The sequence below is a fragment of the Acanthopagrus latus genome, chromosome 19 (assembly GCF_904848185.1).
Source record: "Acanthopagrus latus isolate v.2019 chromosome 19, fAcaLat1.1, whole genome shotgun sequence".
In the NCBI taxonomy this organism is placed as follows: domain Eukaryota; kingdom Metazoa; phylum Chordata; class Actinopteri; order Spariformes; family Sparidae; genus Acanthopagrus; species Acanthopagrus latus.
Genome location: NC_051057.1, coordinates 12,165,308 through 12,180,146, shown reverse-complemented (window position 1 = coordinate 12,180,146; position 14,839 = coordinate 12,165,308). Strand labels below are relative to the sequence as shown.

Sequence of the window (14,839 nt, the reverse complement as noted above, 5' to 3'; positions counted from 1 at the left end):
AAAGCACTCGGCGCACACCTGATGGCAGTGTGGGGTCGGGGCTTAGCGTGCCCTCTCCAGCGTAGCAGGGAAATGACGAGCCAATAACTGCAATTAAACATGCAGTATAATGGCTAATCAAATTGACAGCCTCGGCTGTTCGCATGCCTCTCTCACAATGGCTTATCACAACAAACTATTATGAGGGAGGGTATTTCAGGCCTGATCCCCTTTTTTCTTTCTCTCTCTCTTTCCCTTACTGTGTCTGATTCTCTCTATCTCTCACTTCTCTCTCTATCTGCGCCCTCTCTCTTTCGCTCTTGTTTTTCCTCCTCTCTTTCCCTCCCACCTCTCTGTCTCGCTCATCCTCTCCATCTCTCCCCCCCCCCTCCTCTCTCTCTCTCTTTCTCTCTCTCTCCCTCTGGCAGGCTGTCGTGTGGCTCCAGTTAATTGCAGTGGAGATTAACAAAGCAAGCAAATTTGTTTTCTTGCTTTACTGTGTCACACAGAGGAAGGGAGATGTTTTCAGGGAGGTACAGGCGAACAAGCGGGGCGCACATTTGTCGAGTGTACCTGTTTCTAAAACTGGTAAACGGGTTGTATTCATCTGTTTTGGATGTCTTTGTGGCCTGTCTTGCTCTCCACTCTCCACTCTCATTACACTAAAATAATGGGGATAGATAACAAGTGGTAACATAATGTTTCTGTGGAATGAGTTTAAAGAGGGAAGGGGGTAATCTGTAAATGATGACCTTGAAATGAGACTTAAGAATCAACTTTCTTTTTAAGAGTTTGCTTCCGTTACATAGTGTTGCTCTGATTGTCCATCTTAATGCCGCACACTGGCTTACTTTGCCTGTTCTTTCTCTCCTTTGTTTCTGTTTCTTTCTCCTAGAAACGTAGATTTTACAAAGTCGCCCCCCAAAAAAGTAGTTTTGTATTTTTTCATGATGTTGTAACAGCAGGTGAGCCGCATGTGGAAGAATCTTTGTCCCTAATTGTGTAGCTGATCAAACCTTAGGAGTTTGTATAAAACAACAGCATAATCAGGTCTGCAGCACATAGCAAAGGTTGCACCACAGTGAGTATCTTTACCAGAGGGAAGTATTATGAGAAAGCGTCTCTACCGCTGCCGAGCATGTGTGATTGACAGACCGGAGGGCAAAAGCGAGGGCAGTTAGTCCAATAGTTAATCAATCAGATGGAATCTCTTGGCGGATACAAAAATAAAATAAAGTAGCCTCTGAAATGATAAGATGGATTGCTGTTTAAACACTTCTGTGGCCCGCCCAGGTACAACACGTGCTTTTACACTGTCAGCAGAATTGGAAAGACAGGAAAAACTTTGTTTTTATTTCAAAATTGGAATGCTTTTATATTATTTTTTATGTTTTGGGAATTTTTTTTTAATTGAATCATGTTGACAAAATAAGGGCGCATACATTCACATATATACTTTTGAAATAATTAAACATTTTTCACAGTTTACAGTTCCCCCTCATTTGCCTCCCGACTGAGTGGTTTCCCCACTACTGTTACGGATTAGATACTTAAAATAACCTATGGCAATAAATATGCATCTGACACTTTGATATAACAGACCCAACCTTCTTTATTCAGCTCCAACAACTTCATCCAAACACTCAAAGTCCTGATTCAAAACTATAGAGTCATTAATTTAAATTATTTATATAATCTGAATGAAAGTTTAACTGGACTGTATGACTGAAATGTGCTTGCAGAGAGCACACAAACCTGACGACAGACAGTTTAATTTTGGCCTGCCATCTCGTTATTCACTGGATTAATGTAAATTAGCGACAGCTGATCTGACCTGCTGCCGTTTGTCATTTTTAAGCGGTGAAAGCAACGATCTGCGCCGGTTAAAGAGGAGAAGCTTGCTGAATGTTTGCTGCACAGTGCTTTGCTTATGAGACAGAGAGAGAGTGTCAGTACAGATTCAGCTCAATCAAATAATGTTTCACTTTCAAAATGTCTAATTTCTCTTTTAATTCAGTTAAATGCCTGCATTTTGCTACATGTATTATTATGGAGCACTGCAACATGAGCAAGCTGACAAAACCCAGTGAAATTCAGCAAAGAAAGGGTTGAATTCTGACCTGTTTAGACGATACCACATTATTTAAATATGCTCTGATCAGTCCTGATACTGATACTTATTAATTAAATGCAACTACCTGCCATGTTGGCATTTGCAGCCATTTTGAAAACAGGCTTGTGAAACTGACAAATCTAATAAGTGCCAACTCCTGTTTGTCTGATACCACTATGATCCTCATGTCACCATCATGAAAAAAAATGGTTAAATGCAGTGAGGTATACCAATTGAAATGTCCAGTCTGGAGAATTCAAGGCAGAAATGGCATAGATTGACCAAACTTATGCTTTCAGTTGTGTAAAATCACCTGAAAATAGGACATTTCGTGTTTTTGTTATCTAAGAATGAGCCTTTTATAACGACACGTTACTACAGTGGCACATATAGGACAAACCAAACACTGACTCTGCAAAGGGTCTTTTGTGTTCGTCATGTTTTTTGTGGCCAGTGGAGAAAAAGTTGAGATGAGAGGTGTTCAGTTGATTTTAACCTCACCTCTGGGCACACTCAATTCTACACACTGGTCCTTTTCAAAATGTAGAGAAATGATTTAGACACAAAGACCCTAACTGAAGCTCGCTATCCACTACAACACTGTAACAATTCTGCCACAATTTGATCAGATTGTGTATCAGCTGTTGATCATCTTGTGTTGTAGTTGAAGTTCCCATGTTTTAACATATTGGTTCTTTGTTTTTTCTCTATAGTACTCGGAGAAGGCCCTGTACAACCAGCTCTGCTTCTACAGGTTCATCTTTGACTGGGACTATGCAGCTGCCAAAATGCTGCAGGGTGAAGAGAGAAGTAAGGTTACACAAACACATACATGTTGCAGGTTTCTGTACTGTTAGATCGTGTAGCTAACTTCTATAAGTCTTTCTCTAGTTGTTTGAGGTGATTTCTGAAGTTTTGCACACTACTATTTGTGAAAACAGGGCTTCCTTTTTTAAATTAAAATGTATTCCTTTTTTTTTCTCCTTTCTATTTTTATTATTCTGCAGTTCCGCCTTTTGGAACAGAAATCAAGTTACCAGAACCGATGTTGAAGTTTGAATTTTGATGTCTTAACAATGCTTCCTCACAAATACACATGCAACATAGCATTAGCAATCAATGGCTCAACGTAAACCTTTTACCCAGGCTACACTTACTATATTCCCCAATGATGTGACACACACACACGCACGCACACATATACACACACGCACAAGTAGCACAGGATGGGCATTGGATATGGGAAGGGGGGTTAAGGACATTCAGCTCCTCGAGTCGACAGCCCTAATTTTGGAGACGGATTCAATCACACACACATACAGAATGCAAAACGCTCCAATCACTGGAAGAAAGAAGGAAAGAGCCCTCAATCGCTCTCCCTCTACCCCTACCCTCACTGTCCATCTCTGCTGCCTTCTCTCCTTTGCTCTCTCTCTCCTTTCTCTCTCTCTCTCTCTCTCTCTCTCTCTCTCTCTCTCTCTCTCTCCCTCCCTCTCTCTCTCTCTCTCTCTCTCTCTCTCTCTCTCTCCCCCTCTCTTGGACAGGCACTCGTTTGGCTGTGTTGATTGAAAACAGGTTTTAGATTTGGGGAAATGATAGGGGGAGTAATGGGCGCGCTGACGAAAGGATAGCCCTTCTCCTATAATGGGACATGGAGCGTATATTTCCCCCCTTGGACTCAAATAGACGCTACTCCAGCGCTCTGGGCGCGCTCAGTAGGCGTCAGCCACAAGGCCTCTTTACCCATAGTTCTCCCTGATTGATGTCACTTGATTAGAAAGGGCTGCCAGGCCGAGTGATTTATTTATTTGATTAAATATTTATGTATGTATGTTATTTATGTATGTATGCCTGAATACTGCGAGTGTGTGTGTGTGTGCGCCAGTCAGGACCTGAGCGAGGCAGCGAAAGAGTGAGACAGCAGAGGTAAATATAACGTGTAATCAACAGATGACCACTCAGAAGATGGAGGGAGCTGAAATAGAGGGATTGGGCTGGTGTGGAGGAGGAAGGGGGGGAGGAGAGAAGGAGTACTAACATGATTATAGCCTCCATTTTTGCTTTCTTTTATTTCTGTCTTTGCCCAGATGCAAGAAATCATCGCCAATCAATTCCCGACTCTCCTCCTTTCTTTATGTTCCCGTGCTCTGCAGTGTTTCTGATCTGCACTGGGTTTTCTCTTCCTGAACTCCAGCCTAATTTTGTGCCTCACAATGGAAAAACAGCACATTCTATATTTGATGGTATTTGTCAGAAATGTGTGCTCACAGTTTACTGTACATATGAAAGACGCAGTGTACAGTGTTGCCTGGTTGTTGAGCAGTTTACCGTCTTGTCTTACAACAACTGCAAGCATGTTTTCTAGTCCTCTGACACCAGCCAAGTGTCTTTTTACTAGTCTATGAGCTGTGAACGGTGCAGTCTAAGAATGGTTTTGACTTCCCAGACTGGTTGGTTTAGCCATTGGAATGAAATCGAAAAACAAGCAATATAACAATTTGTTGCAATTTCCATATATTAATCGCATTTTAATTGGCTTTATGTGAGCAGATATTAACATGATGTGAAATGTGAGACCTTCCACATCTGGTTGTGAAGGACTCAGATCAGATTTTCCGCAATGTTCTGAAGTGTCTCATCCCAGTGCCTCAACCCTGGCTCTGCTAACAGAGCAACATTATCTAACGTTAGTGTATGTTAACAGACTCTATTTCTGAACTAATAACAGTAAGCAGTATTAGAGGAGAGTTGGACAGAGATGAAGACATTATATGATTTTATTACTTTACTATCCTGTTTGGCATCCAGTGACCCCTCAACCTGACAGGCGAAGGTTGGCATCTGACACCTGTTGACACATACTGAAACCTTTTAGATTTCATTCACAAACCTTATACCAGGGCTCATGAAAAATATAGAAAGCCTGAAAACATTTTAAATAACATGTATTATCTCTTTCCGTTCTTAAGTTAAACATCAGTGTTTAATCAATACAGAAGATAAACAAGATGGCTAGTCCAAACTGCCCTGACACACCATCTGACATCAAAGAAGTAGCTGCGTCGAAGGACGACTGTTGTGTCGCCTCACTTTACCTGTGTCTCGGCCAAAAAGCTGCACTTGAACACACTGCCAAGACTACAGCTGCCAGCCAGCAAGCTTGTATGTTCTATTCCTGCATGAAAGGAAAAACCTCTCTGCTGATATACAAACCGTTGTTATGATTAAGCAGCATTTTTTGACGCCATTCCCACTAACATAGCGCCTTCTAATCGAGTCAGATTAAAAGTTGAAAATGTCACTGGCAAAGAGGCAGAGGACAAAAGTAAGAGAAACTGCATTAAATGACATGAAATCGTGGATACTACAGCGACAGGCTCAAAGGACTTTTCCTCTCTTTTCTCTTTTTTGTACATTCTACACGCTCAATAGCCCAAAAAGCCACTGACAAGGACTGTCACCAAATAGATACTCGACAGGTAGACGTTGGCCTGGTGTGTCTGGGCCTTAACGGGACAGAGATTAGGAGGCACACCGCTCACCCACCAGCTGTGGGTTTTTAACCACTGCATCATGTTCAGACACCATCATGTTTACTCGTTACTGGCCCCCTCAGTGGAGAAGCAATTTCTCTTTTCTGTTCTCTGAGTTGCCAGTCCATCAAATCATCGCCCTCCCAGTTTGATTGTTTGGTTCCTTAAACACAAAACCTCCTCTTTCCCAACATCGTCCCCAAAATGTGTTTTGAGTGAAAGACAGAATATGTTGGCTGAAACACCCGGTACTGTTCTGCGACCAGTGTTCAGCACCGCCCAGCACTCTGCGGAGTTAACATTCACATCAAGTGCCCACTGACTCTGTGTCACTGTGAAAATATGAAGCAATATCAAAGTCGCAGCTAAATATGTTTCAACATGAAGCATATAATTATTTATATACCAGATAAATCATATTGGAAGGTTAATTACTTTAATTGATTGCTAAAGTTTGTTACAGTTAAACACTACATAACCAGGCCATAATGGAGAATGTAACAACAGGATGAGGTGACGTTGCTACAAACTGATGTGTAACTCATCACAGCAGCCGATGTCAGCCATGTTGCAGGTACAACTCCTGCCGCTGCTGTTCTCAAATCGAGAAGGATGCATGTATACACACACTCATGCTGCTATAAAATATAGGTTTATGGTGTTATCCCTCTGTCCTGGGGCAGTAATACCCCATATTACTGCATTACACACCCAGGGGCCACACTGCTCCGATTACAGGGCGGAGACATTCAATCCTATACACCCTACTCTGTTCTGTTGTGAGTATTGTCCCTTGTGGGAGTGTGTGCACACATGCCTATAGAGATTTGTGAGCAGCATTTGTGTATGTACACCTGCTCACATTCATATGGTTGTGTGAATATAAATGGCTTCATCTGCTACTGGAAGTGCTGATTAGACATCACAATGACTTTTTCTACTATGTCATGTCATATACAGTTAAAACTAGTCATGTGGTGTTGGTACATTAGTTTTGATAATGCAGTGAAGAAATGCCTTTGCCTAAACTGAGCTGTAATTTTATTGTATTCAGCCACTCCCAAGAAAAGACAAAACCAGCAATGAACTGATCCCACTAAGTTTAGATTAGCGGAAGCCGCATGTATCTTATCCGTTTGTGTTGAAGAGTTTAGTTGTTGTCCAAAAAACAAACTGTAATCTTAAAACCAGTCTTGGTAATTGTTGTGATGCAACCCATTGAAATGACGACAGTCAGACTGACCAAAATGTTAGAGGCACATAAATATTTTGGCAGTAAGCGAGGCGATGTGCAGGAGTTCTTCTCATTGTTTTCAAGATGCACCTTCCTCCCATACACCTGTCTTAAAATGCCTAGAACCACGCCAGTGCAACCCAATTTCCAGAACTAATGTTGGCTAAGTAAGTTTCTGCAAGACCACAGATGACTTGGAACTGAATGTGCCTTGTGTTGCATTTTGACGTATCTTTATGCTTATGCTCTGCTGAGGTTTGGGCACAAAAAGCACTTGCTGAGGGTTAGGAAAACCTCATGGTTTCACTCAGATTACCTGTTTTGGTCACGATCATGGATGGAGATTGTTTCGAATTCATGTGAAAAATAGCCAGTTTTGCCACGTTTGCTGCATATGTCAACTCTGGGTGTATCTGTAGTTTACAGAATTGTTAACTACTAACATTACATCCAGCTGGCCTGGCTGGCCAGTGAGCCACACTGTTGGAGTGTGTGACAAAATTGTGTATTCATCCACAGTGGAAAATAGTCCCCAAAAAATGTATGACTTCCTCTTGTATATACAGCACCCGGCTGTTTGCAGGAATTACATTTAAAAAAAATAGTAATTTATCCCTTTTCCTACAGGATTACATCTTCAGTGGTGATGAATGGACTTGAGAATACATCAGAATTGATTAGTTGTAATGTTGGTTCAAGCAAACCATTCTTACGCCCAACTCCAGAAGCTGGTTAACCTAAAACTTCTGTGTACGCCTTGTAGTTGGGTCAGGTGGTGGTCAGATGATGTTCCTCCCACAGATTAGACCCGATTGGATTTGTTTCTGATCCGAAGAACGTTCATGTAAAGGTTCTCAGTGAGTTTGTTTGGGTCCATGTAAGAGTGTGTCTGCTACATCTGCCCAAATGAATCATACCAGTGGGTAAAAATAAACCTGATGACTATTTAAGAAGACTATAGGTACAAAATTGCCCAGATTTGCAGACAGGTTGAGGAAGTCTCACATTGCAGGGGTTGTTTTCTTTATCATATTTATTGACCATAACAATGTTGACTGTTCACAGAAGTACAGTACCTGTTCAGCCATGTTGTTTTTTGATGATATCTGGACGTTTATGGTTCGTCCAGCCATTCCCAAAAGTCTGAATGTGTGTTTACATGTGTGTTGAACACACAATAAAGCACATTAAAGTAAAATAGCTTCACACAAAAGAGCTCCGAGTCGAGGCTGAATGCATTTTGATCAGCTTGAATTTGCGCACACAATGCGGCACTGCTGTGTGTGTGTTTGTGTGTCCGCGCACATTCGAAAGCCACCGCCTGTCTTATCTACATGTACATTGCATTTTTGTGCCTGATTGCCGCGACTGAGTAAAACATGGAGGTAATTTCATCCGCTGCAGGAGATCTCTAATAGATTATACGCACACACATTCACACGCACACACATTATGGAGAAAAGAAAACACGCTGTCCTGTCCGTTCCTTAGCTGGGAACATCCCGTATCAATGACTTTCAAATCATTTCATGTCACTTTTCTTCTTTCTCTTCTCTCTCTTTTTTTTATATCTCTCCCTCTCCCTCCCTTCCTCTGTCTATCTTTTGCCTTTCTCTTCCCTCCATCACCCCTCCCCTCCAGGTCTCAATCTGGAGTGTGGGCAGTATGATTGCGTGTGTGAGCAATAATGTAATTTTGCCGCATTGATAAAATATAAATTGTCCTTGAGCTGCGCTTTTCTAATGATCCATTTACCGACAGCCTCCCCGCCACCTCTCAGCACTCTGCATTTGCTCCTCTTTTCCCCTCCCACTCCTCTTCCTCTCCTGCTCTATCTTCTTTCTCCTCTCCTCTCCTTCACTCCTTGTCCATCTCTTCTTCCCTCTCCATTTTCTCCCCCCCCCCTTCATCTTCCACGCTCCCCTCCCTTTTACCGGCGATACAAAGCGGGGTGGCAAAATCCGCGGGTGCGATTGTCAAATCAATTATTCATTCTGTGCAATTACACTCACACAAAGAAGTTTCCCCGTGCTCCGAGTGGTGATTAAATTAACTGCTATTCCAGCTGCCCGTCGCCACCAGCCTAATAGAATATTCATGGAGGCGGCCGACGGAATGGCCGATCTCCATTAACTTCATCATGCTCACTTAATTACAGGCTTGTTATTGTATTTACACCTAGTTAGAGCGTGCAGAGCCCCGATCTACTCGTGCCCAGCACCGCCAGAGTGTGCGCGAGTGTGTGACAACACCTAGTTAGAGCAAAGATAACCCCTGATACACTCCCTGTGCGAGTGTGTGTGTGTGGCGCTGGAGTGTGTGAGGGAGAGAGATGTCTAATGCAATCAATTAGGCAAAGTTTTCATGATCTAAAGCTCCAGTAGGCTTTCTATCCATCCGTCTCTTCCACGTCTCGGCCTTCCCTCTCTTTCCTCTCCTTCCGCCTCGAGCTCGCTCTTTAAGGGAGGCTATTTATTTGAACTGCACTCCCCACTGTGCTCCTGACTTGCAGCAAGGTCTCCCCCTCTTTTCTTTTTCCTCTCTGTGACTCTCAAATCATTCTTTTATCTGTTCGCCACACAGTGATTGAGGTGGAAAAGGGAAAGGAGTGAGGAAAGGGAGGGGGGAGGAGAGGACGGGAGGGGGAATTATTTTCTCCCACCTTTCAGAAATGATGACATGATTGCTTTCGCTTGATCATGCATCATCACCCTCCTTCTATTCCCCAAGATAAATAGACTAGTTTGTCTCCCTCTGCCTCTCCTCTCCCCCTCTCCTTCCCTCCGTTCCCGTCCCTGCTAACATAAGGATTATCTGGTAATAGTTGCTGCTGGCGTTTAAGTCAACCACACCATCTTCTGTGTGTGTGTGTGTGTGTGCGTGTTACTGTCGTCACATGGATTTTTTTTTTTAGTCGCCATGACTGTGATTTAGTGAGCTTTTTAAGTGTTTAACTACCATCAATCGTGTGTGTGCGTCTCACTGTAGATCTCTGTGTATCTAACCTTTGTTCCCTTGGGCAGTCAGTGGGCTGGTATTTATCCAGCAGCCACTAATGCAGCAGGCAGGAAGGACGAGACAGGAGATAGGGCTGTGGAGATGGCGAGGACATGACAACCGGCCATATGGACTCTGTGTGTGTGTGTGTGTGTGTGTGTGTGTGTGTGTGTGTGTGTGTGTGCACAGTATGTGATCTAGATAAATATCAGACAACACTCTAAGTTTTTAATTGGTTTGCTCGTAGTAAAACACTCACTAAGAGCTGTGAGGACTGCTGTAATTGGTCCTGTTTTCGATGTTCAGGATTTTGATCAATCAACTGATCGATTAGGTGAGGGACAAAAATTAATTGGCAACCATTTTAACAATCGATTAAGTTGCTGGTCATCCATCAAGCAAAAACATTCACTAGCTTCAACTTCTTGTACACTCTGTGAGATTTTCCTGCTTTTCGTTTATATTATCCAAGATGGCTGCGTGTGCAGATGCAGCAGCTAGGCTCTGTAGAGCTACTGAACAACAGTTCATTGTATCATTAAAATGACAAAGTATCTCACGTCTTATGTCTGTTGTAAATTCATGATAATTGTCATACAGCGTGTCTGACAAAACTAACAATTTGAAGACATCACCTGATGTTCAGAAGTAGTGTATCTACAGTAAACAGTAACTTTTATTATCGATGAATGTGCCTGTTATTTTTGACTGATCATTTGGTGTATAGATTCAGTAAATAGCGAAACAATGCCCATCACAGCACCCCAAAGCCCAAAGTGACGACTTCCAATTTCAACAGTCAAAAATCAAATATCGTTACTTTATTTCCATAGGAGATCAAGTACAAAACAGTAGTATTTAAGTTGAACAAGCATCAGTTAGTGAAAAATGTCATTTTGCTTTAAGAAATTGCTCAAATGAACTGATTTATCAAAAACGTTGCGGATCAATCAACTCATTGTTTCAGTTGCAGCCGTCATTTGGAATAAATACTGTGACACTCATATTTTGAGGTAACTAGTAATCATTAGTGATCCAGTAAAATTCTTAAAATATCCTCAGTTTGAATTACTTCCTTTTTTTGTTTTTCTTTTCTTTTTTTTGTATGTTTAACTGTTAAAAAAAGAATGTGCACCCTATCAGTCACTTCTACTGAATTAGTTATTCTGTCCTCAGGCCTTCATCTGGTACAATTTTGGTTAGAAATCCTGCAAGTAAACAATACTGTTGCCATTCATGTGAACATTACTTATACAATGCTTATGTATCTATGATGGATCAATATCAGCCAGCCGATATATTGCTCAGGATCTAGTAGTATTCCTTCCTCTTCTGCATTTGTTCCTGTTCATTTGAAACGCGCATATGGACGTATTCTAACAGACGGTATTTATGCATGGGGTTTATCTTTTGACATTTGTAAGTGTGCTATGCTGGTTCACAATTAGAAGAGCTCATTGACCTTAATTTGATGTTGACACACTAGATTGGTGGCTTCTTTTTCTGATACATATAAATGGTAGTGGCACTGTTTGCTTATATGCTCATGTAAACAGGTTGGTAATATCATTTTAGTGATATGAGACTGTATTTAATCTCAGAATTTGCGTAACGTTATAGCTTGATATGACGCAAGTCCACTCCTGAATGAATGTAGAGGAAAAAACTGGCAGAAGTGTTTTGTTTTCCTGGTTTTAAAAGAGCGCATTGCAGCAGAAGTGACATCGCTGAGTGAACTTACCAGACTCTTCTATTTGTCCCATTACCTGCCTCTACCCACTAAATCATTAAATCCACACTGCAGATGACGTTTAAGAAAAAAGTTATCATATCATCATATTTTGTACTGATTGTTACCGATACAATGTCACAATTTTGATATTTGTTCAAAAGATATCACAAGATTTGATTTTGTCGCCCGGTCCTAGCAAGTGTGTAAAGAAGAATTCAGTTTATCCATCAAACTATATGATGTATCAAGATACCTTTTTAAAGGCTCACACAGCCCTGTAAATGGGCACATCACCTAATTAATGTCCATGAAACTGGATTATGACAAAACAAAACTTCATCTCGTCTCCGCTTCCCTACTTCTTCATCCAAGCACCTCCACCTCCAACCTCCAATCAACATGCTGTTATTCCTGATGCAGCTCGCAGCACTCTTTGCTGTGATAGTGTGTTATTACTTGGTTTCATGATACTTCATCTACACTTGACTCTCAGAATAATATCATAAAGATTTGGTTTCGGTGGCCACCCTGCCCGGGATAGCAGCTCTCCGTCTTCTCTCTGGCCTTATTACGGCCCACCTGAGGAGATAAAAGGGACAAGATATTGACTTCATGCTCTCATTGGGCTTTTCTATTGATCTTATGATCCTGTGTGTGTGCGCACGCTGCCATCGACCCCCTCAGTCCAATTCTGCGATGCCCCTCCAAGTGATAGCATTACTGGCAGATAGCATTGGATCTGTTAGCACTCCAGTTAAGGGTGAAGCGCTCCACTGTGTTTATTAGTGACGAGACAAAGCCGGCGTGCGCTCTGCTCCTCTTCCAGTAGAACCTAATCATAGGGAGGGAGGTGAGTTTGAAATGCAAGTGGCTTGTTGTATTGACTTTGATGCAGCTGAGGAACTGAATGATCTTCCATTGAGCTTCAGCAAGGCTAACCCCTCTTTTCTTTCCTTCTGTCACCTCCAGTTCGTGCAAGCAAGTGGAAAGCAGAGAAGGAAGTGTATCGGAGGCTGAAGGAAGTGCCAGACAAAGCCTTGGCCACCAGCGGCTACTCGGAGATTAACCTGGCCAAACTCTTCCAGGCCTTCTCGTCCATCAAGTAAAACAGCACACACACGCATCCGTTAAGAGGACGCCGACAACAGGCTCCAACGTCCGACTCGAACCCGGAGGTTTGCACGTCTGTTTTCTCTGTTGTTGGTGTCCGATCATAGCAGGATTGGTGATTTTTATGCTCTGACCTCGTCACCTCCACATCATCTCCCCCTGAAACTAATGGGCTTGACTTACAAACCAATCGCAATTCTACCCTCCTCCAATTTCTTCACAATGACTTGACCCCATCGCCCTGACTCTGTATGGTAAAGGGGGAGTAGCAATCATACCTAAATGACAGTCTATTGTGTGTGTGCGCGGAGGCTAGCTGTGTTCAGATGTGTGCGTGAGAGAAGAAAAAAAAATGACTTGTCCTCAGAGCAGCCAGTGTACTCCAAAAGCCGCTAATTAGCCAATGATAGTGACCCCGGCCACTAAGACCACTGGATGCCCGCAGCGATCGGACACTTGTTCTGATTACCACCATTCATCCCGAGTGTGTGTTCCCCTGTGTGTGTGTGAGATCAGAGGATGGAAGAAAGGAGCGAGGAGGATGCAGGGAGTGACGGGGGTGAGGGAGGCCACACGTTCAGCTCCTTCGCTCTTTTGTCTCCGTATCGAACAGCTGATCTCCTTCTCCTCCACTAACTCTGTTTAACTCATGTCATTTCATCCCTTTCACTCGTCTCCCTCCACCCTCCCTCCTCTGCGCAGCGCAGACTTTGTTTTAATGTCTGTAATTTTCTATGTATCCCACTTGTGTTGCTCAGGTGGATTTATGTTTGTTTTTTCTTTTGTAATGACCAGAACATTTTGTATTCAGTACCTTCATGTTGTTGAGAACCTTTTTTGATAATTAAACCTCAATAAAAAGTTAAATGGTTAAGATGTGAATCTTGTTTTACTTAGGGAGGGGAAAGAGATGGATGGATGGATGGATGGATGGATGGATGGATGGATGGATGGATGGATGGATGGATAGATATCTCTGTAACATCACCAGCATGCTGCAAGTTATTAAAAAAGAAAACAAACAAAAAACTAAATGGGAGATAATAGACAAAATCCCCCAGTGTCATAGTGCCTGGGTGTTTTACTGTTTCCGCCCATATTTAAAGATTAAATGCTCCATAATCTCCTTCAACAAATCCACAAATAATGATTTATGTATATCCCTTTATGTTATGTTTATCCCTCTTCGCCCAAGAGCTCCATTAATGTACAGAAATGAGCCACACTGTTGCCCCTTGCTGACATGACCCTGAGTTGACCCGTCACACCTGACAAGGCCGTCGCTTTATGTTAAGAAGTGGTGATGGGGAAAAAAAAATCACAAATTGTCTTCAACATGTACAATTTAAAGCGATGTAATGAGGGTCAATTACAGCGGGAAAATAGTGCATCAAAATCACCTAATCTCATTTATTATTTAACATGTCATGGTATGAGCTACTTTTACAGCATGTTGATTGACATCAAAATTGATCAATTCTAAAAGTGTTTGAGGCATTTCACTCATGTAAATGACACCTATGGCTGTAGATGGTCACCAGTACACCCAGTGTGTATTATTCCGCAGCTGAAAATGGTAACATTTGCAAAAAAAAAAAAAACCCACGGTGACAGTGTGGATGGCTCTGGGGCAACATGACAGTTGTTGTGCTTTTGCTTATCAAAGGTGCTGAATTCTACCACATTAGTTTTAATAAGAAGCATATTTCAAGTTTCATGTCTGTTTGGAGAGAAAGAAATTTTTATTTTTATCCCGTAAGTTATTTTAACTGACAGTAATAATACGCGTTAGGTTATTCCACTTGATTTCAGGTGAACAAACAGCTCCTGTTGATTATTGATTAGAATGTTTAGTTATTTTCTAAACAGGCATTTACAACAGATAAAATCCTCTATTAAGAGATTTTGATACCATTGCAGTGTCATGATATGTGTGATATATTTTGTGGGAAATCAGTCCCACTGTTTTGATTTAACACATTTAAAGGGGCACCAGGTAGTTTTGGAGAAGAAATTTTGAAATTTAATAGATGTTACCGTAGTAATAATCTCAGAGGAAAATAAGGTCAGCAGAACACTGTTTGAAGCTAGAAAGGTGGCAGGGTCCGCCATATATAAACATGTGAAACAGTTTGTTTATT

At 41.9% G+C, this 14,839-nt stretch overlaps 1 protein-coding gene across 1 annotated transcript in view; it reads left to right on the top strand.

The window, feature by feature from the left end:
* The window catches only part of pola1 (polymerase (DNA directed), alpha 1), a 58,347-nt gene extending 44,763 nt beyond the window's left edge, over positions 1-13,584 (top strand). The window contains exons 36-37 of the mRNA XM_037078499.1: positions 2,806-2,902; positions 12,558-13,584. Coding sequence (XP_036934394.1) covers positions 2,806-2,902; positions 12,558-12,694 — 234 coding nt within the window. The 3' untranslated portion in view covers positions 12,695-13,584. The remainder of the gene's footprint in view (positions 1-2,805; positions 2,903-12,557) is intronic.
* Positions 13,585-14,839: the final 1,255 nt, after the last annotated feature.